This window comes from Triticum dicoccoides, chromosome 6B, assembly GCF_002162155.2.
Source record: "Triticum dicoccoides isolate Atlit2015 ecotype Zavitan chromosome 6B, WEW_v2.0, whole genome shotgun sequence".
Classification (NCBI taxonomy): Eukaryota; Viridiplantae; Streptophyta; class Magnoliopsida; order Poales; family Poaceae; genus Triticum; species Triticum dicoccoides.
The window spans coordinates 694,799,413-694,822,046 of NC_041391.1; the positions used below are offsets into that span (position 1 = coordinate 694,799,413).

The 22,634-nt window shown below is 45.3% G+C and overlaps 3 protein-coding genes across 3 annotated transcripts; all 3 read left to right on the top strand.

Annotated features, from left to right (window-relative positions):
• Positions 1-3,516: 3,516 nt before the first annotated feature.
• Positions 3,517-4,724, top strand: LOC119326313 (probable nicotianamine synthase 4). The gene has a single exon (XM_037599993.1). The coding sequence runs from the start codon at positions 3,583-3,585 to the stop codon at positions 4,573-4,575; it is 993 nt and encodes a 330-aa protein (XP_037455890.1). The 5' UTR covers positions 3,517-3,582; the 3' UTR covers positions 4,576-4,724.
• An 8,257-nt stretch (positions 4,725-12,981) lies between these two features.
• On the top strand, positions 12,982-14,765 carry LOC119324343 (28 kDa ribonucleoprotein, chloroplastic-like). The gene is made up of 4 exons (XM_037598129.1): positions 12,982-13,560; positions 13,644-13,745; positions 13,830-14,102; positions 14,352-14,765. The coding sequence occupies exons 1-4, from the start codon at positions 13,066-13,068 to the stop codon at positions 14,403-14,405; spliced, it is 924 nt and encodes a 307-aa protein (XP_037454026.1). The 5' UTR covers positions 12,982-13,065; the 3' UTR covers positions 14,406-14,765.
• A 3,983-nt stretch (positions 14,766-18,748) lies between these two features.
• LOC119324344 lies at positions 18,749-19,587 on the top strand. Its single transcript, XM_037598130.1, has one exon. It carries the CDS (start codon positions 18,887-18,889, stop codon positions 19,343-19,345), a length of 459 nt encoding a protein of 152 aa, XP_037454027.1. The 5' UTR covers positions 18,749-18,886; the 3' UTR covers positions 19,346-19,587.
• Positions 19,588-22,634: the final 3,047 nt, after the last annotated feature.

Consider the following 22,634-nt stretch of genomic DNA (forward strand, 5'->3'; position numbering starts at 1 on the left):
TGATTTGGTTTCGTATTGTTAATTTTAATATTTTTTCCTATAAATATTGTCAAACTTTACAAAGTTTGACTTTGCACAAATTTCATATGCAAACTAAAAAGAAAAGGAGTATATTATTGCCTTTTGCAGCTTTTTTTTAGACAATCTCGCCAAGCTTTATTCAGACATCAAAAGGTTTATAGGTAAAAAATGCAGCTCCCCAGGCTGGCCCAACTAAACATGGCGACCAAAGCCAAGAGTCAAAACATGCTTAGCGAGATTGCGAGCCTCGAATATCGAGCTCCTAAACTCATGAACTATACTACACAAATTGAAAAGGCTAGATCGTTCTATAATTTCATGTACTATAGCTCTGTACTCCGTCGCCGACTTTTTCTCAATGTCCCGCACCACCTCCTGTAGTCCCAGGCAATGTGAATCTGGTTGACATATAGATCCTCTGCCAAAGCTTGCCCCTCTCGGATTGCCAGAAGCTTCAGTGTAGATGTCGCATTAATAAATTTGAACTTAATAGCTGAAGCTCCCAAGAACTTACCGCCCTGGTCACGGCACACAACTGCAGCTGCACAATAGGGCCCGTCACCTTCTACTGATATATTTGTGTTGAGTTTGACAAAGCCGTCAGTCGACGGTAGCCAAGTAGCAGGCTGGGGCTCCGATGTCCTATGCCGTGTCGGTGCATCTTTCTCCAGAAACTAAAGCTCACTGATATAAGAATTGACAAAAAAGTTAGTTGCGAAAGGACTCTCAAAAATATCTTGGTGTATAGCTCTCCTCCTTGCTCGCCAAATGGCCCATAGACTCACCACCACACGAGTGAAATTTTCATGTTGTAATGTATTGTGGATGGTAAACAACCAATTATTTGCATTCATAGACAAGTTGTCCACCATAACCTCCACTGTTTATTCTAAGCATAAAGACCAGACACTCCTTGCCATCACACAGTCTATCAGAGCATGTTTCCATCTGTCCTGGGTTGTGCAAAACGCACATACCCTCGTGGTGGACATATTTCGGTGATGCAATAAATCAGCTGTTGGTATACTTTCATGGCACGGTCTCCACAAAAACACTTTTATCTTTGATGGAATTTTCATGTTCGAGTGAAGACCAAGCCCTTTCCTCATCATTAGTATTCGACTGCCCGCCAACAGCATGTAACAAAGCTTCATTTTTTAACTTCAGATCCGCTAGAAATCTATAGGCCAATTTAACTGAAAAAATGCCTCTGTCATCTTCTCCCCACGCCCAAAAATCATCCACTCTTCTAGTACATAGTGAGGTTTTGAGAATAGCTTCAGCATCAACAGGTAGGAACATAGACCGAACCCTCTCCTCATGCCAGCTGGTCGATGAGCTATCAATCAATTCAGAGACCCAAGTTGGTTTTTCATGCACCAGAGATATGATTGGCCTCATCATCCCCGAACGAGGTATCCAATTGTGATCCCACACCTTGGTTCCTTCCATTGTCCCAATTCTCCTGACCAGTCCTTGTGCCAAAGCTCCCCTTCCATCAATAATGGCCCTCCAAATTTGAGACAGACTATTTCCTAGCTCAGCCTCCATGAAGGATGAAGATGGATAATATTTAGCCTGTAAATTCTTGCACTTAGTCATCGGATCCTGAATTATACGCCATGCTTGTCTTGACAGAAGTGACAAGTTGAAAGGCTCTATATCTCGAAAACCCAGCCCTCGCAAGTGTTTTGGCTTGGTGCATATGTCCCATGAAATCCAACAAGGTTTCCTCTTTCCCCTCTTGCTGCCCCACCAAAATTGTTGTATCATCGATGTAATACTTTCATAAATCCCTCTAGGCAATCTAAAACAAGACATAGAGTATACTGGAATGGCTTGAGCAACTGCCTTGATAAGTACCTCTTTTCCTGCATAAGACAACAGCTTCCCCATCCACCCCTTAATCTTTTCCCATACTTTGTCCCTCAAGTATTTAAAAGTGCCATTCCTCGAGTGACCCACCTTCCATTGGCTTTTGCAGCTGACAATGAGCATATCTCCCAAAAACAATAGGACTTGAAAATACGCACACCCCAGCCCAAGATCAGCGCTACGTGGGCCAGGCCACCTAAAATCACATCTAGAGCACGCAGCTATTGAATTGAAGTAAAGTTTGGGACATCCTATCTGTCGCGCATTGCGTCCAGGAGACACGTGCCAGACTGGGGCTAACCAACTGGGTTGGCCTAGCAATGTGCAAACAGTGTGAAACTTCCCAAAAGAAAGTCATGTGCGCATGAGGAAGAACAAGGGACCTCCCACTAGTGATCCTCGTCGTTAGCCACTGTACTAGTTGCTGAGCTTCAGTGTCTAAATAGGCAGTGCGAGGTATAAGAACAATAAATTGCGATAGATTTAACATTAATTTCACATTTCAAATGTGTTTTTTAAGTGAATATTTTTTGAAACACAACTTTTTCAAATCTGTCAACAAATTTATAAAAATCAATCTTTTTGCGAAATCTTGTACATATTTTGCAGACACGAACAAATTTTGAAATTACCCAAACACTCTTTGAATTTTCAAACAAATTTTAAAAACATAAACTTTTTTGAATTTTGAGTTTTATTCAAATGGGAACTTTTTTGAAATTCCCAGACTTTTTCGAATTTCTGAACACATTTAGGAAATCTGAACAATTTTGAAAATTTTAAATTCTATTTTGTGAAATATTCCATTATTTATGAAAAGAAGAGAACAAGTTTGAAAATTCTAGTTTTTAATTTATGAACAAAATTATAAAACTTGCGCTTTTTTACCTTTGTAAAATGTGCGAATTTCTTTGAATTTCTGAAAAAACTTATTTGAGGATAAAAATAGAACTCAAAAAAAGGGAGAAAATAAACATGAAATGAAAATAAAAAAAGGAAAGAAAGAAGCAGAAAAAAATGAAAAAGGGGCGGCCCAGTCGTTGGCACCTCTGTGCGAAGCCCCGGCTACTTTCTAAATAGTAGGTTTTACTGGAATTCACTCAATCAGTTATGGAGCAAGAGAGCCGTTTCATCTCTATCTTAAAGAAATATAAAAATGAATAGAAAGTGAAATGATTCAATTTTTTTTATATTTTGGTCAATATTTTTATTTAGCTAACAGCTAGGTGTTGCGTCGCGCCTCAAATAGGGTTTTCCGTGAAGTTCAATTACATTTTAATAGAAGAATAAAGTAAAAATTCTAACGGCGGCATTTTTCTTGTTACATAGGAGCTCAGCTTGGGCAGGAATGTGGATCGATCTCGCGAGTAGTAATCAGCCTAATTACAGCAATTTGTGTACACTCTTTATATTACCTGAGAAAAGTGATCTAGAGGAAAAGGACATAGAAAACGCTGTCCACCTCAAAGCCGGACGTCAGAGCAGAGGCATGAAACCTGCCATGTTAGGCATGGACGCGTGAAGCTTGCATGCATGCACAGCCTTTCCAATTTCCATCTCCGTCGATCAGTGCTACATATACCCCGTACCGCTCGTTCCATAGCTCATCAAGCAGCTCGATCGACCACTCCACTAGCGTGCCTCAGAGCTCATCACGCCGCACTCAGGCACCAGGAACACACTAAAATGGCTGCCCAAAACAAGGAGGTCGACGCCCTGGTCCAGAAGATCACCGGCCTCCACGCCGCCATCGCCAAGCTGCCCTCGCTCAGCCCGTCCGCCGCCGTTGACGCGCTCTTCACCGACCTGGTCACCGCGTGCGTGCCCCCGAGCCCCGTGGACGTGACCAAGCTCGGCCCGGAGGCGCAGGCGATGCGGGAGGGCCTCATCCGCCTCTGCTCCGAGGCCGAGGGGAAGCTGGAGGCGCACTACTCCGACGTGCTCGCCGCCTTCGACAACCCGCTCGACCACCTCGGCGTCTTCCCCTACTACAGCAACTACATCAACCTCAGCAGGCTGGAGTACGAGCTCCTCGCGCGCTACGTGCCCGGCGGCATCGCCCCGGCCCGCGTCGCCTTCATCGGCTCCGGCCCGCTGCCGTTCAGCTCCTACGTCCTCGCCGCGCGCCACCTGCCCGACACCGTGTTCGACAACTACGACCTGTGCGGCGCGGCCAATGACCGCGCGAGCAGGCTGTTTCGCGCCGACAAGGACGTGGGCGCCCGCATGTCGTTCCACACCGCCGACGTCGCGGACCTCACCGACGTGCTCGCTACTTACGACGTCGTCTTCCTGGCCGCGCTCGTGGGCATGGCGGCCGAGGACAAGGCCAAGGTGATCGCACACCTTGGCGCGCACATGGCGGACGGGGCGGCCCTCGTCGTGCGCAGCGCGCACGGGGCGCGTGGGTTCCTGTATCCGATCGTCGATCCTCAGGACATCGGCCGAGGCGGGTTCGAGGTGCTCGCCGTGTGTCACCCCGACGACGACGTGGTGAACTCCGTCATCATCGCACGGAAGTCCAACGACATGCATGCGAATGGACCTTGCAACGGGCGTGGTGGACAGTACGCGCGGGGCACGGTGCCGGTGGTCAGCCCGCCCTGCAGGTTCGGTGAGATGGTGGCGGACGTGACGCAGAAGAGAGACGAGTTTGCCAACGCGGAAGTGGCCTTCTAATCGCTGCGGAAGTGGCCGTTGTAATCGTATGTATGCATTTTAAGTCATGTGTTGTTTGTACCCAATAATGTAAGTGGTGTTTACACGCGCATGTATTGTACACTCGGTCTCTAAAAGACATGGCAAATCAGGATAGTGTACAAAGGAAAGATATGTGTTGTTGTAGGTGTATGAGTTGGGAAGAAGATGATTTTCGTTCACAAATACAATGTCCGGACCACGCTGTCCGGACCGAGGAAGCCATCCAACGCGGTTCTCTGTTGGTCTACGAAGCGGTCCGGACGCGATTTCTCTCGCAAACCGGAGACAAACCGGGGGTTGTCGTAATTACTATCTTGGTAGGTTCGGTTGTCATGGCTGTTCGGAATCCACAAACCATCCCGACCGCCGGTCAGATTTTTTTTGGATATGTCCTTGAGTTTATTCGAGACTTGAGCAAAACTCAGATGTGGCGTTGCGGGAGTCCGGACATGCGAAACATCGCTCTCTGCCCCCCGGCCCACCCAAAAGGAAGGCGGAGCCCACGCTTTTGTAGCATCCCGCACTGTTTTCGCGCCAAATCCCCCACTCTCTTCTTCCACTCCCCGTCGCTCTCCGCCCAATTCCCGCTCTTTTCTTCCACCCTCTCCTTCCCTCTACCACCGACGCGTGAAATCATCGGAGAACCTGTCGGAGATGGAGCCGGAGGATCCCGCTCGCCCGGAAGATCGGCTCGGCGACACGGCAAATTCGTCGAGTCAATGTGACGGCCGCAAAGGAGGATAAGTTGAAGAAGCGGCTGGCCGCCGGTGGGCCTGGTGGTGGCGATGGGCGTGAAGGACTGCTGCATGGCCATCATGGCCGGAGCCTTACAAGCCTCCGTACTACTACGTCGCCAAGCAGCTCGCAACCCCCACCGGTACGGTTCCTTACATCGTCGGCGTTAACGCCGCACCGCTCCTCTCCAAATATTCTTCGCCACAGCTTGTCCGGGCGAGGACGGGGGGCGGGGAGCTAGCAGATGGGTGCCCACACGATGTTTGCTGCAATGCCGAGAGCGGGGGAGCTGGCGTACGACGCGGACAGGGAAATGCTCAACATCATCCATGATGGAGGCGAGGGAGTAGGAGGGGGGCTATGAGGACGGGCAGGTGGAAGACTCAGATCCCACCCAATCTGGCAACTACCAGCAGCAACAGTCCTGCACCCAAATGGCTACGTAGTAGTCCTACACCAGACCGATGATGGCACACATGAACAACAACATTGGGCCGCTAGAGGGCAGCAACCGGAGGGGGGGGGGAGGACAATGATCCGGATGGTACAGCCGGCGATCCGAAGAAGAAGGGTAGAGAAGAAAGCTTCAACATGCGGGAGGGCGAGTTGTTGTGTGATGCATGGTTGGCCATTAGCCTTGATCCTCTCCATGGCACGACGCAAAAGGGCACAACCTTTTGGAGAAACATTCACATATGGCTCCATGAACATAAGCATTCCGCGCCCTACTCCGACGCGGTCATCCGCAACCATGAATGGAAGTCCCTCAACCATCGATGGTACACCATCCAAGAGGTCGTATCCAAGTATTGCATGCACTTGAAGCATCTCATCGCACGGTTGCCTAGCGGTGCACAAATCATCGAGCAAGTAAGTTGATCACTAGCCGGATATGCTTTAGTTTTCTTGATCACTAGCCGGACATGTTTTTTTCCTTACTAGATGGATATGCATTGTCGACAATGTTACACTTTGTAGCCTACTCATGCTTGTGTAGTGTATAAGAATTAGGAGAAGAAGTCCTTCACCATAATGCATCATTGGTTGAAGTTGAATGGGCAGCTGAAGTGAAACATTTCAATTGCCAAGACCGCCGGCCAAGCCAACGAGGAAGAAACCGGCGACCCTACCGACCCAACCCAAGAACCGCCAAAGAAGGTTATAAGAAATTTACATGGGAAGAAGTGGGAGGATGAGAGGGCGAAGCGAGAGGGTGCGGCGGCCAAGCTGGCGGAGAAGCTCAAGTATATCTTGGTGAAGAAGGAGGAGGCATGCATGAGCGCTCGGAAAACAAGGGGGCAGGAAGGCGGAGAGGTTCAAACTGTTGATGGAGGCGACAGACGAGAAGATCAAGCTCGAAGAGAGGAGGACCATGATCGAGGAGAGGAAAACCGTGTTCAAGGAAAAGAGGGCGAAGATCGCCGCCAATGCGGAGGACCCCAATATGTTGACCTTGAATGTCGACTCTTTGGATGCCGACGCAAGAATCATCATGCAATTCGTCCGCTACCATATGTTGCAGCGGCAGAAAGAACAGTTGACGACGGCGGACGATGAGGACGTGGCGAAGGCAGACGCGGACGCGAAGGCTGCCTATGCGACGTCGATGGCACCTCCTTGATCAGGGAGCAACTGGCTGGGATTGCCGATCCGGCAGGGTAGAAATGCACGGACTGCAGGACCGATGTTCGTTTGGATTCGGACATGTAAAAACTAAGAATATTTGTCTCTTTTTGATTGTGATCGAAGATGCGATCCGTTGCGGGTTAATCCGGTGCGTTGTGTGGGATCGGGGTACATTTGTATTTGAATTTACTGACAGACATATATAGGATACGGTTGGATGGCGTCCTTCCGCATCCGTGTCCGCGGGCTAGTTCCCTCGTGTCCACGGAAAGATGCGGCAGGAAATTTGTGGTTTGTCGTTGGAGATGGCCTTAGCATATCCGTGTGTGTGTCCTTTTTGTTGTGTGATCCGTTTATACCCGCTAGCCTCCTCCCTTGATCTTGTTTTGATGGTCTGCATGTAACCAAACGCGTCGTGGGTTGAAGGAAGCTCTAATGCGAGAGGGTCCGTACTTTTGTAGATGGTCTTTATTTTCCAAGAGAATGAATGCAACAACGTCTGCCATATATATAACCCAACGGTGACGCCAACGTTAGCATTATTGTTTTCTGGAGGACAATAGTGTTAATCCTCCATAAAGCTTGCCATGCATGTCTTCATCCTACGTGCTTCGCTCCATGGAGATGGCGCTGCTCAACCTAGTGTGCATGTCTCTTGGGAATCTCACACTTAATTTTAGCCGATCACAATTTGCTTAATTAATCCACCATAATTATACGCACCATGCATGTATCTGGGAATCCCGTTCAATTAGCTCACCGTTTTAGGCCACCATTAAGTTGCCTCATTATCTTCCTTCCTTTTGTCATGCAATTTAAACCACGTAAATGTCTACCTGGTTGCAGTGCCGGCCCATACGAAGGGGATTTGAACTCACATCCCCTTCGTTCAGAGCTAAGGGTACTAACCATCTTCGAGTACAGGCGACATGTGCTAGGTTAATTCTTTTTTAGCTTTTTCATTATTTCCATAGTACGCGGGAGTCCCAGTTTGTTTTTTCACCCGATTTTCTGGGCTGGGTTCCGGGGATTTTATTTTACTCAGTTTTCTTTCGCTTTTCTGTTTACTTTTCCCTTTTTGTTTTACTTTCTGTGCTTTTTCGTTTCTCCCTGTCTCTTTTATTTTTCATATTCAATGAAGCTTTCAACAGATCGATGAACTATTTTTTTAAATAGACGAACTTTTCCCAAAATTTGTAAACTTCTTTTAAATTTGGTGAACTTTTTTCCAAATTCTATAAACTTTTTTCAAATGCGATGAATCTTTTTTAAAATTGTTAAACTATTTTTGAGTTTGATAAATTTTTTTCAAATTTGATGAACTTTTATTTTAGGTCGATGAACTTTTTTTGAATTTGATGAACATTTTTAAAATTCGTTGAACTCTTTTGAATTCGATGAACTTAGTTCAAATTAGATGAAACTTTTTAAACGCAGTGAACATTTTTTCATAATCAATAAACTTTTTTTCATTTTTGTGTTAACTTTTTCCAAAATCAATGAACTTTTTTATTTTTAGTGAACTATTTCTTAAAAATCGGTGATTATTTTTCAAATTCGATGAACACTTGTCAATTCAATGAACATTTTTTTAGATTCGATGAACTTTCTACAAACTTCATGAACTTGTTTTCGAATTTAATCAACTTAGTTAAATTCGATGAACTTTTTTCAAATGTTTATGATTTTTTTCAGTTTTGTGAACTTTATTGAAACTGGTGAACTTTTTTCAAGATTTTGATGAACATTTTTCAGTTTTTTGGGAACTATTTTATTAAAATCGATGAAATTTTTTCAAAATCTTTTGAAACTTTTCTTGAATAGGGCAAAGTTTTTTTCACATTCATGAACTTTTTCCGAAATCTGCGAAGTTTTATATTTTTCAAAGAAAATCTTGTAAGAGCGGCTATAATAGGTTTTAGAGATCTAGCACTGTATTTAGTCACCTGCAACTATGCATCATAGTGGTTAGCTGAACAATTGTATTAAGTGCAAGTCGTGAGTTTGATTTGTCGCGGTTGCGCTAGTTTCCAGATAGTTTTTGTGCTTTTTTTTTACATTTTTGTGCGTTGCCCCTTCATGGGCCGGCCCACCCAGCGCTGTTGCGAGGGCCGTGTCTCCTAATCGGAGCCTGCAATGCCGACTGGGAGCTCTCCCATGATATTACCTATTAGGTCGAAATATCGTAGTTACCTCAAAAAAAAGTCAAAATATCATAGAATATGTGGGCAAAAAGAGAATTCTCAATTTGGATGAGCAAAGTCTACACAGCAAACCAATAGCATGTACCACATATAAACAGACCACAGTGATATTATGTTTAGTTTGGCTCTTCCTAATGAACGCTATCTTAAGTAGATTTATATGTGCAATTTCATGCACATCTTTTGATTTGAAAGAGTACACTAGGTAAATCCAAATACATTACATAAGTGCATATCAAATAATCAAATCAGTACACATAAATCGAATTGACGTCACTTTTATCTTTGCATAAGTGACTACTATAAGCGATGCCACTTCACTATCAACTATCAAGTAAAGAGCAAGCACATATTGTCAATTTATTACTGAACTTAATTTGCAAGATTCAGTTGGCAACCACTCAATTTATACTCTATAAATTTCTACAGATATACTTATCTAATAATACACTAGAAAACACTTTTAAGTTTTTTGTTATACGATATGCTTTAGGAAACTCTATCATGATATTTAATGATATTAAGTAAACATGGACGCACATACCCATACATATATAAATATATAGATATATATACATACACTATATAATTTATGCAAATCATCAAAATATGAATAAAATAAACTTTTGTCAAGATAAATAACTTAAATATTGCATAATTGTTTTGTTGATATACGTTACAACCATATAGGACAAAAAATACAATAATTAATACTTCGCAATGTTGCTGTGTGACTAGTTATAACAATTAAGTGTAGAACATCATACTCATTTAGGTTGTAGCCTGATGAAATAATATGTTTTGATGAATATAAAAGTTTAGTATAAAATATATTTATTTTTTGTTTCACCACGGGGAAAATATATTTGGACCGGCTGTGCCCATGCCAAAACCAAATGCAGACTATATAAAACAGGAAATAAGAATAATTTTGTGATAAATGTCATGCCACCCAAGTATAATTTTTGCAGAGTCAAAGACTGTTCTGATTAAGAAATAAAGGCTGGCGCTGGATCACAATCACTCTACGAAATACTATCCACTCAACTTAGACGTCTATCACCTGAACCTTGGTGATTGAAGAAAACTGAAGAAATAGACAATACTGAAGATTACTGAAAATAAACAATAACAACGCTACAAGCTACCTCCTTCTTAGGTCGTTTTGCCACCGTCCCACCGCGGTCGCCCTCCTTGGGCGGCTTGGCCATTGTCATGCCGCTGCACTCCTCAGGTGGTTTGGCCATCGCCTCGCTATCATCCTTCTAGGCGGTTTGGCAACCGTCTCACTCTTGTCCTTGTCCACAAGACCTTTCTATGGGTGATCTGACTCAGCAAACTCCTTCCTCTTCTGTCACGAGTAGCCTAAGTGCCGGCGCGGCCTGCAAGAGCAGTGGCCACCGCCCCAGACACAACCTTTAGGAGTCTTTTGTTGTCACTTGCATAGTTTTTCCTGCATGCAAGGAGGATTAAAGTAGAGAACTTTCATATTAGACTAGATTGCAAGGAATTTAAGAGGACTGTACATACATAATCTCCACGCATAAGGCGGCGTTCTCCTCCCTCATGTTGAGCACCCGAGTCCACAATTGCTGGTTTTGATCCATCATCTCTGCACGGAGACCAAGGATCTCCTTTGCGGATCCACCCATGCACCTAATAAGTCTCCGACGTGTCTATAATTTTTTATTATTGCATGTCATTATCCTACTATTTTCACATATTTTTGGCAACAATTTATATGATTTTCTTGGACTAACATATTAATCTAGTGTCCAGTGACAGTTCCTGTTTTTGCATGTTTTCGTATTTCACAAAAAATCCATATTAAACAAATCCAAACGCGATAAAATTTTACGGAGAAGTTTTATGAAATATATGAGAATTTTTGGCGGCAGAATCAACAGAAAAGGGGGAGGGAACATGCCCCACAAGCTAAAGGGGCGAGCCCCCACCCTAGGGACAAAACGAATCCACTCAAACATCATAGGATGGGCGTAGTGCTTCGTAAAAGGCCAATTTTTAGCGCAAGAATCAACAGAAAGGGGGGCCCACATGCCCCGCAAGCTTAAGGGGGGCGCCCCCACCCTAGGGACAAAACGAATCTACTCAAAAATCTGTGTCTTATTCATACGCAAGTACATTTGTCCGATTGTCAAGTTGCTTGCTAAGTCTAACAGGAAATGTACTTTTGACCCCTAAATCCGTCCATGGCTCGACAAGATCTGTCAGTGGATTAGCTTCATGATTTCTGTTGGAGCAGTCATTATTTATTAGGGAGTTCGATTATGTAAATTGGACTGTTTGATGTTTAAGGTATGACCGTGATGAACCTTACCGGCATTGTTCACTTTATATACTAGTACAACACTCATATTGTGTTTTACTAATGACTATGACCCTACTTGAGATATCATCCCCTATCCCATGGGGCATACCCTGTAGGATGGTCAACGTAAGTCAAGACGAGTCAACATAAATCAAGCAATCAATATGGTCAATAATGATTCAAAAAAGCTCATGCGGGTCCAAGCAAGCCACCCCAATCGACGAAAGTCCAATCGAGCCTTCATGGTCAACAAGTCCTAAAAAAAGGAAGACATCATAAAAGAATAAGTGAAAGCAAAACAAAAGACCACATACAAGAATAAGTGAAAGATCAACACAAAGTGACAAAGGAGCACAAAACCCAAGCAATAAGGCATTTGTATCGTGGAGAGAATCTCTCCCTAAATGGGCCTCCACCCCCTCCCAGCCCAACTAGTAGCACGTGGGATAAAAGACAAAAAAATTACGCAGTAGTATCACTAGAGTTTATGCACATCCTCCTCTCAAGACCAATCCCTTCTCGTGCTGAGTTGATTCAAGACCTAGTTAGAATAAGAATCTTCCAATTTGTTGAAACTTCCTCTTGGATCATGAGAACCAATGAACCAGGTGTAGTGGATTTTGGTTTCAATCTAGAGTGTTTGTTGACTTGAGTTCTATCTCAAAAGGTTATGTATCATTGAATTTTATTATTGAGTAGGTATCACTAGTTATCTCCCAACTTGTGAATATCGGGATTGCATGTCGTATCAGATTGTACAACGCTATATTGTTCATACCTTGATGTTACATTTTAGTGGAATACGATCCAAGGTGATGCCACACATGATGGCCACAACAACCACTATGGTATCTCGTATTTTATTGTTGTCCTCTTCAACTAAGTTTCATCATGCCCTTGGTGGTTTGCTGCAACGTGCCCTTAGAGGGGGAGGGGGGTCGATAAGCTATACTCCTTTTCTCTTCCTGTCATTTGGGGTTTGAAATTGGCCTTGTACAAAGCACCATGCCCATATGTAAACTCAGTTTTATTTTTTGTGGGGTATCCGTAAACTTAGTTACTCCATAAGTTTGAAGCACGTTTCTGATCATCGATGTGATTTACCGTATTCTATCATTCGCTGAGTCTACATATCAAACTAAATTCAGTTCAAGACATTGCCAAAAATCTATGCAAGACACATGTTGGTGTGTTTTTTTAATATAAACCGACACCCTGTTCTAAATCGAAAACGAGTACTATCTCTGTAAACTAATATATCTAAAACGTCGTATATTAGTTCATAGAGGGAGTATTACTTGAGATCGATCTACAACCAAAACCAAACTCACAATAAATCTTTTTATTTCTCACCTTTTTGGAACTTGCAAGTTGGAGTTTTGTTTTCAAAAAGGTGGAAAGCAGAGCAGGAACCACGCCGAAGGGCCCACGTGTCAATGGCCCGTACTAAACCACGGCCCCTTATCTCCTCTTCCGCCGTCCCCTGCTGCTTGGCCCTGTGCCGCTCCACATCACCACCTCGAGCTTTTGCTTCGTACCTACCCCTCGCAAGCGCTAAGCTCGCGGCCGGCCGCCATGGCGCATTCCTGCCTCTCCGCGGCGCGCACGGCGGCGGCGCTGCGCCTCCCGTTCCAGGCCGACCACGCCGCGTCCGTGTTCCCCCGCCCGGCGCGCGCGTCGTCGTCCCGTCCGCACGCGCACCGGCTCATTGCCGCCGCGCCAGTCGTGCCGGTGCCGCGGGGGAGCAGGCGCGCGCTCGCCGTCGTCGCGTTGGCGTCGCAGGAGGAGGCCACGGCTGTCGAGGAGGCGCAGGAGGAAGACGTACAGGAAGAAGCCACGGGGCAGCTGGAAGAGGATGAGCCAGCAGCAGGGGAGGTCGAGGAGCAGCAGCCGGAGGAGGAGGAGGAGCAGGGCGCGGCCGAGGAGGCAAGCTCGGACGGCTGTGGCGATGGAAGCACCGGCACCGGGAGCAGCGCCACCAAGCTCTACTTCGGGAACCTGCCGTACAACTGCGACAGCGCGCTGCTCGCCGGCATCGTGCAGGACCACGCCGTCCCGGAGATGGTCGAGGTACGCGCGCGCGCGCGCACGCTGTTTGACGAAATGCGTCGGCCGATCGCTTCCGTCCCGATCTCAAACGCCTGCGCTTTCAGGTGCTCTACGACCGGACGACGGGGAGGAGCCGGGGCTTCGCCTTCGTGACGATGAGCACGCTCGAGGACTGCGAGCGGGTCATCAAGAACCTCGACGGCACCGTGAGCACTCTGCTCAGTCCATCCACCACCACCCCGTACATCTTCCATGGATTCTTCTCATGCATCGATCGTTCTATGTTTCAGCTCTACAGCGGGCGCACGATGAGGGTGAACATGGCCGACAGGCCGAAGCCGAAGGCGCCGCTGTACCCGGAGACGGAGCACAAGCTCTTCGTGGGAAACCTGTCGTGGACGGTGACCCCGGAGATGCTCACCGACGCGTTCCAGCGCTGCGGCAACGTGGTCGGCGCCCGGGTGCTCTACGACGGCGAGACCGGCCGCTCCCGCGGCTACGGCTTCGTCTGCTACTCCACCAAGGAGGAGATGGACCAGGCCATCGAGACGCTCAACGGAACGGTAAGAAACACTGCCTGACACCATCTCCCTTCATGTTTTGGTACATGAGAAGCTGCAGATGTGCATGTCTCGGTACAAGCTACTGGATTGTTTCCTAATGTGGTACTGATCACTAACCTGACACTAGTACCTGCAAACCCTTCAAATGCAGAATGTGGCAAGATGAACTCTGTTTTGTTAACTAACTTGGTTCTGCTTGGAGATTTCATGACATAACTGAACTTAACTGAATAATAACACATCCTGCAGGAAATCGAAGGCAGGGAGATCCGGGTCAATTTGGCGCTGGGGAAGAGATACTAGAGAGCTGGATCGTTTCTTCACATTGGAGAAACTCGCATCGGGGTTTATGCAATGCTTCCCTGCAATGCAGATCACGGAGCAACAAATAAGCCATCGATTGCTCGTGGAAGCGCATTTCGAGAACAGTGACACATGGTTCTTGCATCGCCTGATTTGATATGCCAACCTGGTGTATATTTGGTGGCTTCGTTCGTCGAGATGGAGCGGGGGAAGGCCTTACTTTTCTAAAAGAAAATTTTATATGTATTTTTTTGCGAGGGAAGATTGATACGTATGTATTTAATGATGTGAAATTGTAACTGAAAATTATTGGGGTTGCTGCCTTGCTGGTGAGCATATATTTCCATGGTTCCATGATCTTGGAACTGCATTCTTTTAGATCCTCACTAGTAGAAAAGAGAGCAATGGTCCAGGTCAGGTCAGCCCATTAGTCCCGGTTCAATCCAGAACCGGTACTAATGGGGGCATTAGTCTCAGTTTAATCCAGAATCGGTACTAATGGGGGCATTAGTCCCGGTTCGTGAGCCCAGGGGCCACGTGGGCCATTTGTCCCGGTTCGTCTGGACCTTTTAGTCCCGGTTGGTGCCACGAACCGGGACTAAAGGGTGCGATGCCCATTAGTATCGGTTCGTGGCGCCAACCGGTACTAAAGGTTAGACCTTTAGTCCCAGTTCGAGCCACCAACCGGTACTAATGGGGTTTGAGGCATTAGTACCGGTTCATGGCACGAACCGGTACTAAAGGTCCCATTTTCAAACTCTACCCCCCGGATCGCCTTTTCAGTTTTAAAAAAAAATAAAAGAAAATGATGAAAATGTCAAAAAAATAAAAGAAAATAAGTTTCCCATGTGATATGTGGTCTAGTTGTTGGGAAAATTTGCAAATGTGAATTTCGACTTTATTTGCAAAATCTCTCTAGAATTTAGTAAAATGGGCATAACGTTTGCATACTAACTCGGATGAAAAAGTTTTTTATATGAAAAATCCTCAAAAACCTAACAGAAAAAAAGTTACGGGGCTTTTAAGATATAGAGTGGAAAAAATCGAAAAAAATTCAAACGGTGGTCAAACTGTGGTCAAACAATGGTCAAACTAATTATTCTAGAACATTAGTGTTACTAAATAATTATTTCAGTTATTTTGAATTTTGGTCAAATCTGGTCAAACTATGGTCAAACAATGGTCAAACTAATTATTCAAGAAATATTAGTGTTACTAAATAATTATTGTTTTTTAAAAACAATAGTTTCAAACTCAAACAGTGAAATGTGTCACTTCCTGCTCAAGCAAAATTCCTGAGGGTTAATAAGATTGACATCTTACTATTGTCAGGAAAACAACAAGTGCAGACTTGGAAACGAGGAAGAATAGAACCCAAAAGTTAAGCGTGCTCGGGCTGGGGGAGTGGGAGGATGGGTAACCGTTCGGGAAGTTAGATGATTTGAAATGATGAGGGGTGATTAGAGGATAAATTGAGCAGTGATGAGGGGTGGTGATTAGAGATTAGAGGTTAAATAATTTAGAAATTTGAAAATAAAAAAATTCAGAAAAAATTCAAAAAAATCATAAAATTTCCTTTAATTTCCTTTAGTCCCGGTTGTGTTACCAACCGGGACTAAAGGTGTAGCTCCACGTGGCCGCGGCCTTTAGTCCCGGTTCGTGTAAGAACCGGGACTAAAGGGGAGAGGCATTAGTAACGACCCTTTAGTCCTGGTTCAAAAACCGGGACTAAAGGGCCTTACCAACCGGGACAAAAGCCCCTTTTTCTACTAGTGCCTCTTGCAACTTGGTTTTATGTTTGTTGGGCATGAAGGGCCTTACCAACCGGGACAAAAGTCCCGATTCACACAAATTATTGGGCTGAGGATGATAGAGAACCTAATTGAGTGTACATGTTTGTCCGAGATGGATCCATTACCATTCTTTCTACTAGCAGTTATGCCAGATTCATGTTAAATTAAGCTGTTGTTTGGAGAATCAATTCAACATTTTTTTCTAACTCAACATTGTCAATGCATATTGCAACTGCAAATTAAGGTACATTGCAATACTACTTTTTTGAGAGACAATATAGTCCATTAGAGCCAAGAGTACAAGCCACATACACAAACTTCAGAGTACCATGAAGCTCGTAAATTGTACTGTATGTATTGTGACAGAGCAATCATGACAGTGACAATTATGGCTGTATGCATCATTTTGATGCAAAAGGGCGGGCAGGGGTAATCCTCCTTTTCAAAAAAAATGACAGTGACAATTTTCTTCCACCTTTTCTTGGTTTGATTGCGACCACACGCTGACACGTGGATGGAGGCTAACAAAGTAGCAACGTTTTCTTTTCGTTGGCGTATTAAGAGAAATTTGGGGGGAAATATGACTTCACTAAAAGGAAAGAAATAAAAGAACAAATGAAGTGAGATTAGCTCATAGTTGCTTTTATGTTTTGATTATTTTTTCTCATTGTTGTTGTACAATGCATGCACGACGAGGGTGAACATGGGCGACAAGTCAAAGATGATGCCGCCCCAAGAGATGGGCCACAAGCTCTTCATCGCTAACTTGTCCAAGACGGTCTCCCTCGAGATGCTCACCTATGAGATCCCCCGACGGAACGCCTATGGATTAAGATTGTGTGCCATATAATTTAAACTAATGATATCGAGACACTCAAATGAATGGTAAATCAGTCCTACATTGTTACCATATCTATTTTGTTTGCTACATGAGAAACTACATATGTGCAAGTTAGATGCAAAGCTTCTAAATTTCTTCTATAGTGCTAACATTAACATAACTATTGTGCAGATTCAAACGTTTCTAATGCAAAAATGCAGAAATGGACAATTTTGGATCTATTTTCCAAGTTGAAATCTATTTTCTAAACTGGTATTATTATATTTCAAATTTCAATATCGCATCTCACAAACAAAATAAGATATAACTGAATAATAACTCATATTGTAGGAAATCATAGTCGGGGAGATCCGGCACAACTTAGTCTCTGATAAAATATGTTAGAGACCAGTTGTTTCTTCACATAGAAAAACCTTCCAAAAGGTTTATGTGATGCTTTTATACCATAAAAAATCACAACTTTGGGTTTTTTGTGAATTATGGACCACTAGATTAGACACCCATTTCTTGTTAGAGCACAATGCAAGAGCCACAACGGGGACGATATATTCATTCAAAGTTGTAACATAATCAACGGATGTACCAATTGATATATGTCTAATGATGCGAAATTAGATTCTATTGCCCCATACTCACCGCGCGATGTTGTTTTGATCTTCTTTTAACTTTTTTTTTTCATGTTAAACGATGTGTTGGCTAAAAATATACTCCAAATCCAGTCATAATTTTACGGAATCCAAACTATAATTTGTTAAATTACTAAACACAAGAATGTCCACGGCTTGTATATGCCATTATAATATTAAACTTTTAAGTATATGATATTACATCAAAAAGCAAATAAAACATTTTTCCAAACTACTCGCACATCATCATATGCCATTTTTAAATTTTACTCAATATCCACGAGAGGCACGCATAGTGGTGATTCGCTGGTAATATCTTCTCTCGGCATGTTGAGAATTATACTCCTCCTCATGGAAGACCTACATTATTGGGTACCAATTCTGTGAGCTAGTGTGTGCGCGCTTCATGGAGTAGACCGATGGCACTAACAATCAAGCCGCGAACGTGATCTCGACAGTGGAGCACACCCGAACTTGTCGACGCTAGGTTGCCCTATTTTGCAATTTAAAATGTTGTTTTATAAATTAACTAGTACTAACATGTCCACTGCTTAAAAATACTCATTATAATATTAAATCTCTGGCTTACCATATTACACCAAAAAGCAAACAAAACAACACATCTCCAAACTGCTGCCATATGTAGATCACCATCAAACTTACAAGTATTATGTCACTACATTCTTGACTAGCTTAGATGTTGACTGTGTGATACACATCGCAATGAACAATCTACCATATGGTGTAAACTCAAAAAAAAAAGAGAAATGAAAAGTTCAAATAAAAGATGCCAAATCAAGTCGGAGCCACCGGTGTGAGTGACGCGTCTCCTCCTTGTTGGCGCCACGAGAGGCAACCAAAACCACCGGTGTCCATGATATCCAAAATGTCACAAAGAAAGTGCAATAGTTTTCCCTAAAAAGTGTTAGTAACATGAGCGAAAATGGAGATATTTTCCATTTTTTCTAAGAAAAAATGAAAATGAAAATAAATCAAGCGGGTGGGAGCCACTGGTGTTGTGTGAGTGGGACATGTCTCCTCCTCGTTGGCGCGACGAGAGGCAACCAAACCACCGGTGTCCACCAGACCACCACATCCTCCCACCTCGACTACGAGAGGAGGGGCAGCCTCCTCCCTGCCACACACCACCACTCCTCACCGCACGCGCGCCTGAGCCGATCGAGCAGACGCGCGCGAGCCCCGCACACCTCGCCGCCGGCCATGGCCGTGTCCGCCGCGTCCAGCCTCGCGCTCCACGCGGCCCCGTCAGCCGCCCGCCGCCGCAGCGTCGTCGCCTCGGCCTCGGCCGCGCGGTTCGACCGGCGCTCCGCCGCGCTCATCCTGCTGTCGGCCGCGGGGGCAGGGTCGTCGTTGGCGGCGGTGGCACCGGCCGCGAACGCCGCGGGCAGCATCGGGCTGTTCGGCATCCGGAAGAAGCTGGAGCGGGCGGAGGAGGCCGCGCGGGAGGTGGGCGAGGCCGCGGTGGAGGCCGTGGAGGCCGGCGGGGAGGCGGTGGCGGAGGCCGGGAAGGAGGTCGCCGGGGAGGGCATGCAGCTGGCCGCCGAGGCGGGGCTCGCCGGCGACGCGCTCGTGCAGGCCGGCGTGGTCGCCGGCGCCGAGGCGCTCGGGGTCCTCGTCGGCCTGTCCGTCGTCAACGGCATCCTCAAGCCCGAGGCCTAGAGGGTTGGTCGGCCCGGCCCGTAGTGATTTTGCTGGCCCATCCGGTGTTTGGGTTTAGTGCTTACAGAAAGAACTGGCGAGCATTATTTGTTCATGACTTTGTGGTGTGATATATTAGTATGCTTTTATAGAGTGATGGATGCTCATAGTTCAACTATGCTATGTATTGTGCAACAAGATCATGCAAATTGCTTTGTAGGGAATTTGTGCTACATTAATGTATAAAGCTTACATTGTTTCATGATGCCAAGTACCTTTTCGGCAACTGCCCAACGCAAGAAATCCTCAAATCCAGCTCCTCGATCTCGTTTCCATCTTCCCGGCAAAAGTCGTGGTTCAAAAGAACCATTCGGCAACAGAGCTCCCAGATCCCTAATCGCTGGTCTTGGGCTGGTAGCCGCTTAACACGTTGAGCTCCATTCTGGCATGATAGGGAGGAAAGGCAGTGGAGGAGCTTGAATGCAATGTCAGGGGGGCAGAAGCAAAGTATACATGTTAATAGGGACTAATGAGAATACTTTGTTCTAATTATGCCCCCCTAAAAAAATTCCTTCAGGAATTTGTGTTGGGCTGGGGGGGCCATAGCCCCTTCAGCTATACACATAGCTCCGCCATTGAGGAAAGGTACTTGCTTCGGTCTTTTCTTCCCTGGTACGTATCGTTTTCTGTCACTTCGCGGTGGCAGCTCTTTGTAAATAATGTGAACCCCTCGTTTTGCAATTCCTAGGATCGCCAAAACATCAGCTCCTCGTTTTTGCACTACAACCCGTCTTAAAATTGGGAAGCTAACTTCACGGAGCTGGCCCGTTTGGCGCAGCTTCGTCTGCTGACTTAGAGAAATCAGGAGTTGGGCGTTTGCTGAATAGGTCCTAAGAGTATGATTGGACACTCTGAAAACAGAACAACTTGTGATGGTTTGATAACAATTGTAATGGAAATGAACCAGGTGGAGCTTTTTGGGGGAAATGTGGGATATGTTGATCATATAGGTTTACAATCTATAATGATAATACAATGATAATAGATGCTACATTGGGTAGGACACCATCGTTCCAAAATGACAACATACTAACTTGCCATGATTTTGTACCCACCATGTGTGTTACAGGATTCACAAGGGACGTGTTTGGTTGCCTGCATACACCTCGACCAGGCCCGCGCGGGAAGGATTCAACATGTTTGGTAGCCCGCATATATTGTTGGGCCTGCATAGCACGAAACTTAAAGCACCTCTAGGTCTGGCTTGCTGGAAACACTCAGATCGGCAATTTCTTACGAGCCAGGTCGAGGTGAGCGCAAGCGAGCGAGCCCTTGCACGAGTGAATATGGGAGGGATGCGAGGTGTTTATGTGGTGTCTTCTTCAACCTCCATTAAGCTCCTCTCTAATCTCCTCTCTTCCATGTCCCTCTAACCTACACAACGGTGCTTCGATTTGGGGTAAGCTCTACACGAAAAAGATGCACATCGATACTACGGTTCCATTCAGGCGATCGGTTTGTAGTTTCGTCGACCGTACATGCTCAATTTCTTGTTCCCGTTTGGAGCTGTTTTGGATGAATTTTGTCAGATTCGTCGCGCATGATCGATTGTTTGAAATTTCCTTTGACCAGCAACCTAATCTCGCAGTTCCGCACAACATTCATGTTGCAAGTTTCCTATCTCGACGATCGTAGACGAGAAGATCTACATATTTCTCATGGTTGTACATATGGATATGTGTGATGTGATTTAAGACACTGCTTAATTATTCCTCTAGCCGGCGTGGTTTCTCTAGATCTCCTCTCTCGCGTCTTGCTGTGGTGGCATCATCGTCGCCGTCGTTCATCTCGGCCTTCTCTCCATGATTCTACTGCAATTAAGCCGCCATGGCGCGCACACTGACGGGGTTCTTCTCCTCTGTTCTCTGCCACCGACAGGGTCGATCATCTTGGCCTCCTCCCGGCCTCCTCTTTCTCGTCCTACTACACTGGAGTCATTTCCGGTGTCGATCATCTCAGCTCCTCTCTCTCGTCCTACTACACTGACGATGCCATGGCGTGAGCACTTCATTTCTCCTTCTCTGTCCATTGTCTTTGCACGAGCACTTCGACTAGTTCGCCGACGGGGTCGCTCGCCCATGACTTCGTGCTCGTCACGTCGGACACGGCGCCACGGTCACTGTCCACCGCAGTCGCCATGGTCCGGCGCACATTGCATTTCTTCTCCCCCTTCCTCTGCTAGCTCTTAACCCTGTGTGCTAAGTGCAAGTGCTAGCTCTTAATCATACCCATGCGAGCAACCAAACAACGTGTAGTTGTATGCGCCGAGACAATGCAGGCAACCAAACAACGTGCCAAAGTTGATCCCCTAATGCAGGAATCACGAAGTCCATATGCAGGCAACCAAACAACTTGCAGATGTCGCATATGAAGTTGTTCTTCCAGAGACAGACTGGGTTGAGATGTGTATGCAATGCAGCTACTGTTAACTACTGCAACCAAACACGCCTAAGGTGATAACTGGTTGCTAGAACTTATTCCCGCCGGGTTCAAACGTCTAATGCTACATTCAAAAACTTAGTTTTCCTGGAGTTTTAGGAGGATATTGGGTTTTTTGAAAGCATGGTCTTCAATATTTTGATGTGTTAATGGCGCTGGTGCCCGAGGCGTGCAGTCCAGTCACATCATCATGACTGACAGGACGTGGCCTTGATGGGGCTCATGACACACACATCAGGTTGACCAGCAGTCAACAGGACCGAACTGGTTTGGCTTGACTAGCTCGGACCGAGGCCTAGTCCAGGCTTAAATTTTTCAAAATAGGGTGCATTGCGCCTTCTTTGTATTATAATTGTCAAGTGAGCTCTTAAAAGGAATATTGACCATCACAATGACATTAGGTGTTCTACAAAGCCATGCCCATCATCTATGTCTGGAATTCACAAAACTACTCTACTTGTTAAATACGGTCCGGTGTTTACCATGGTAAAGACCATAACACAATTTAATGTTACTTTGTTAAAAAAATATATATATTTTGAATATTTTAATATGGACTACATACAGACTGGAATACGTGAACCTACACATTAAAATGAGAGAATTGCCACTATACCATTACTGGAAACCACAAGTGCCAAAATACCACTATGAAAAACCAAAGTGTCAAAATAGCACTCCTCTCTCGGTTATCCAAGCCACAATAGCACTCCCGTTAGATGTCAAACAAATTCCTTGAGTCAAACGGTTAGCACTTTGTCATTTTTTCTGGTATTCCCAAAATGCCCCTGGTAAACCTAAAGACAGAGTG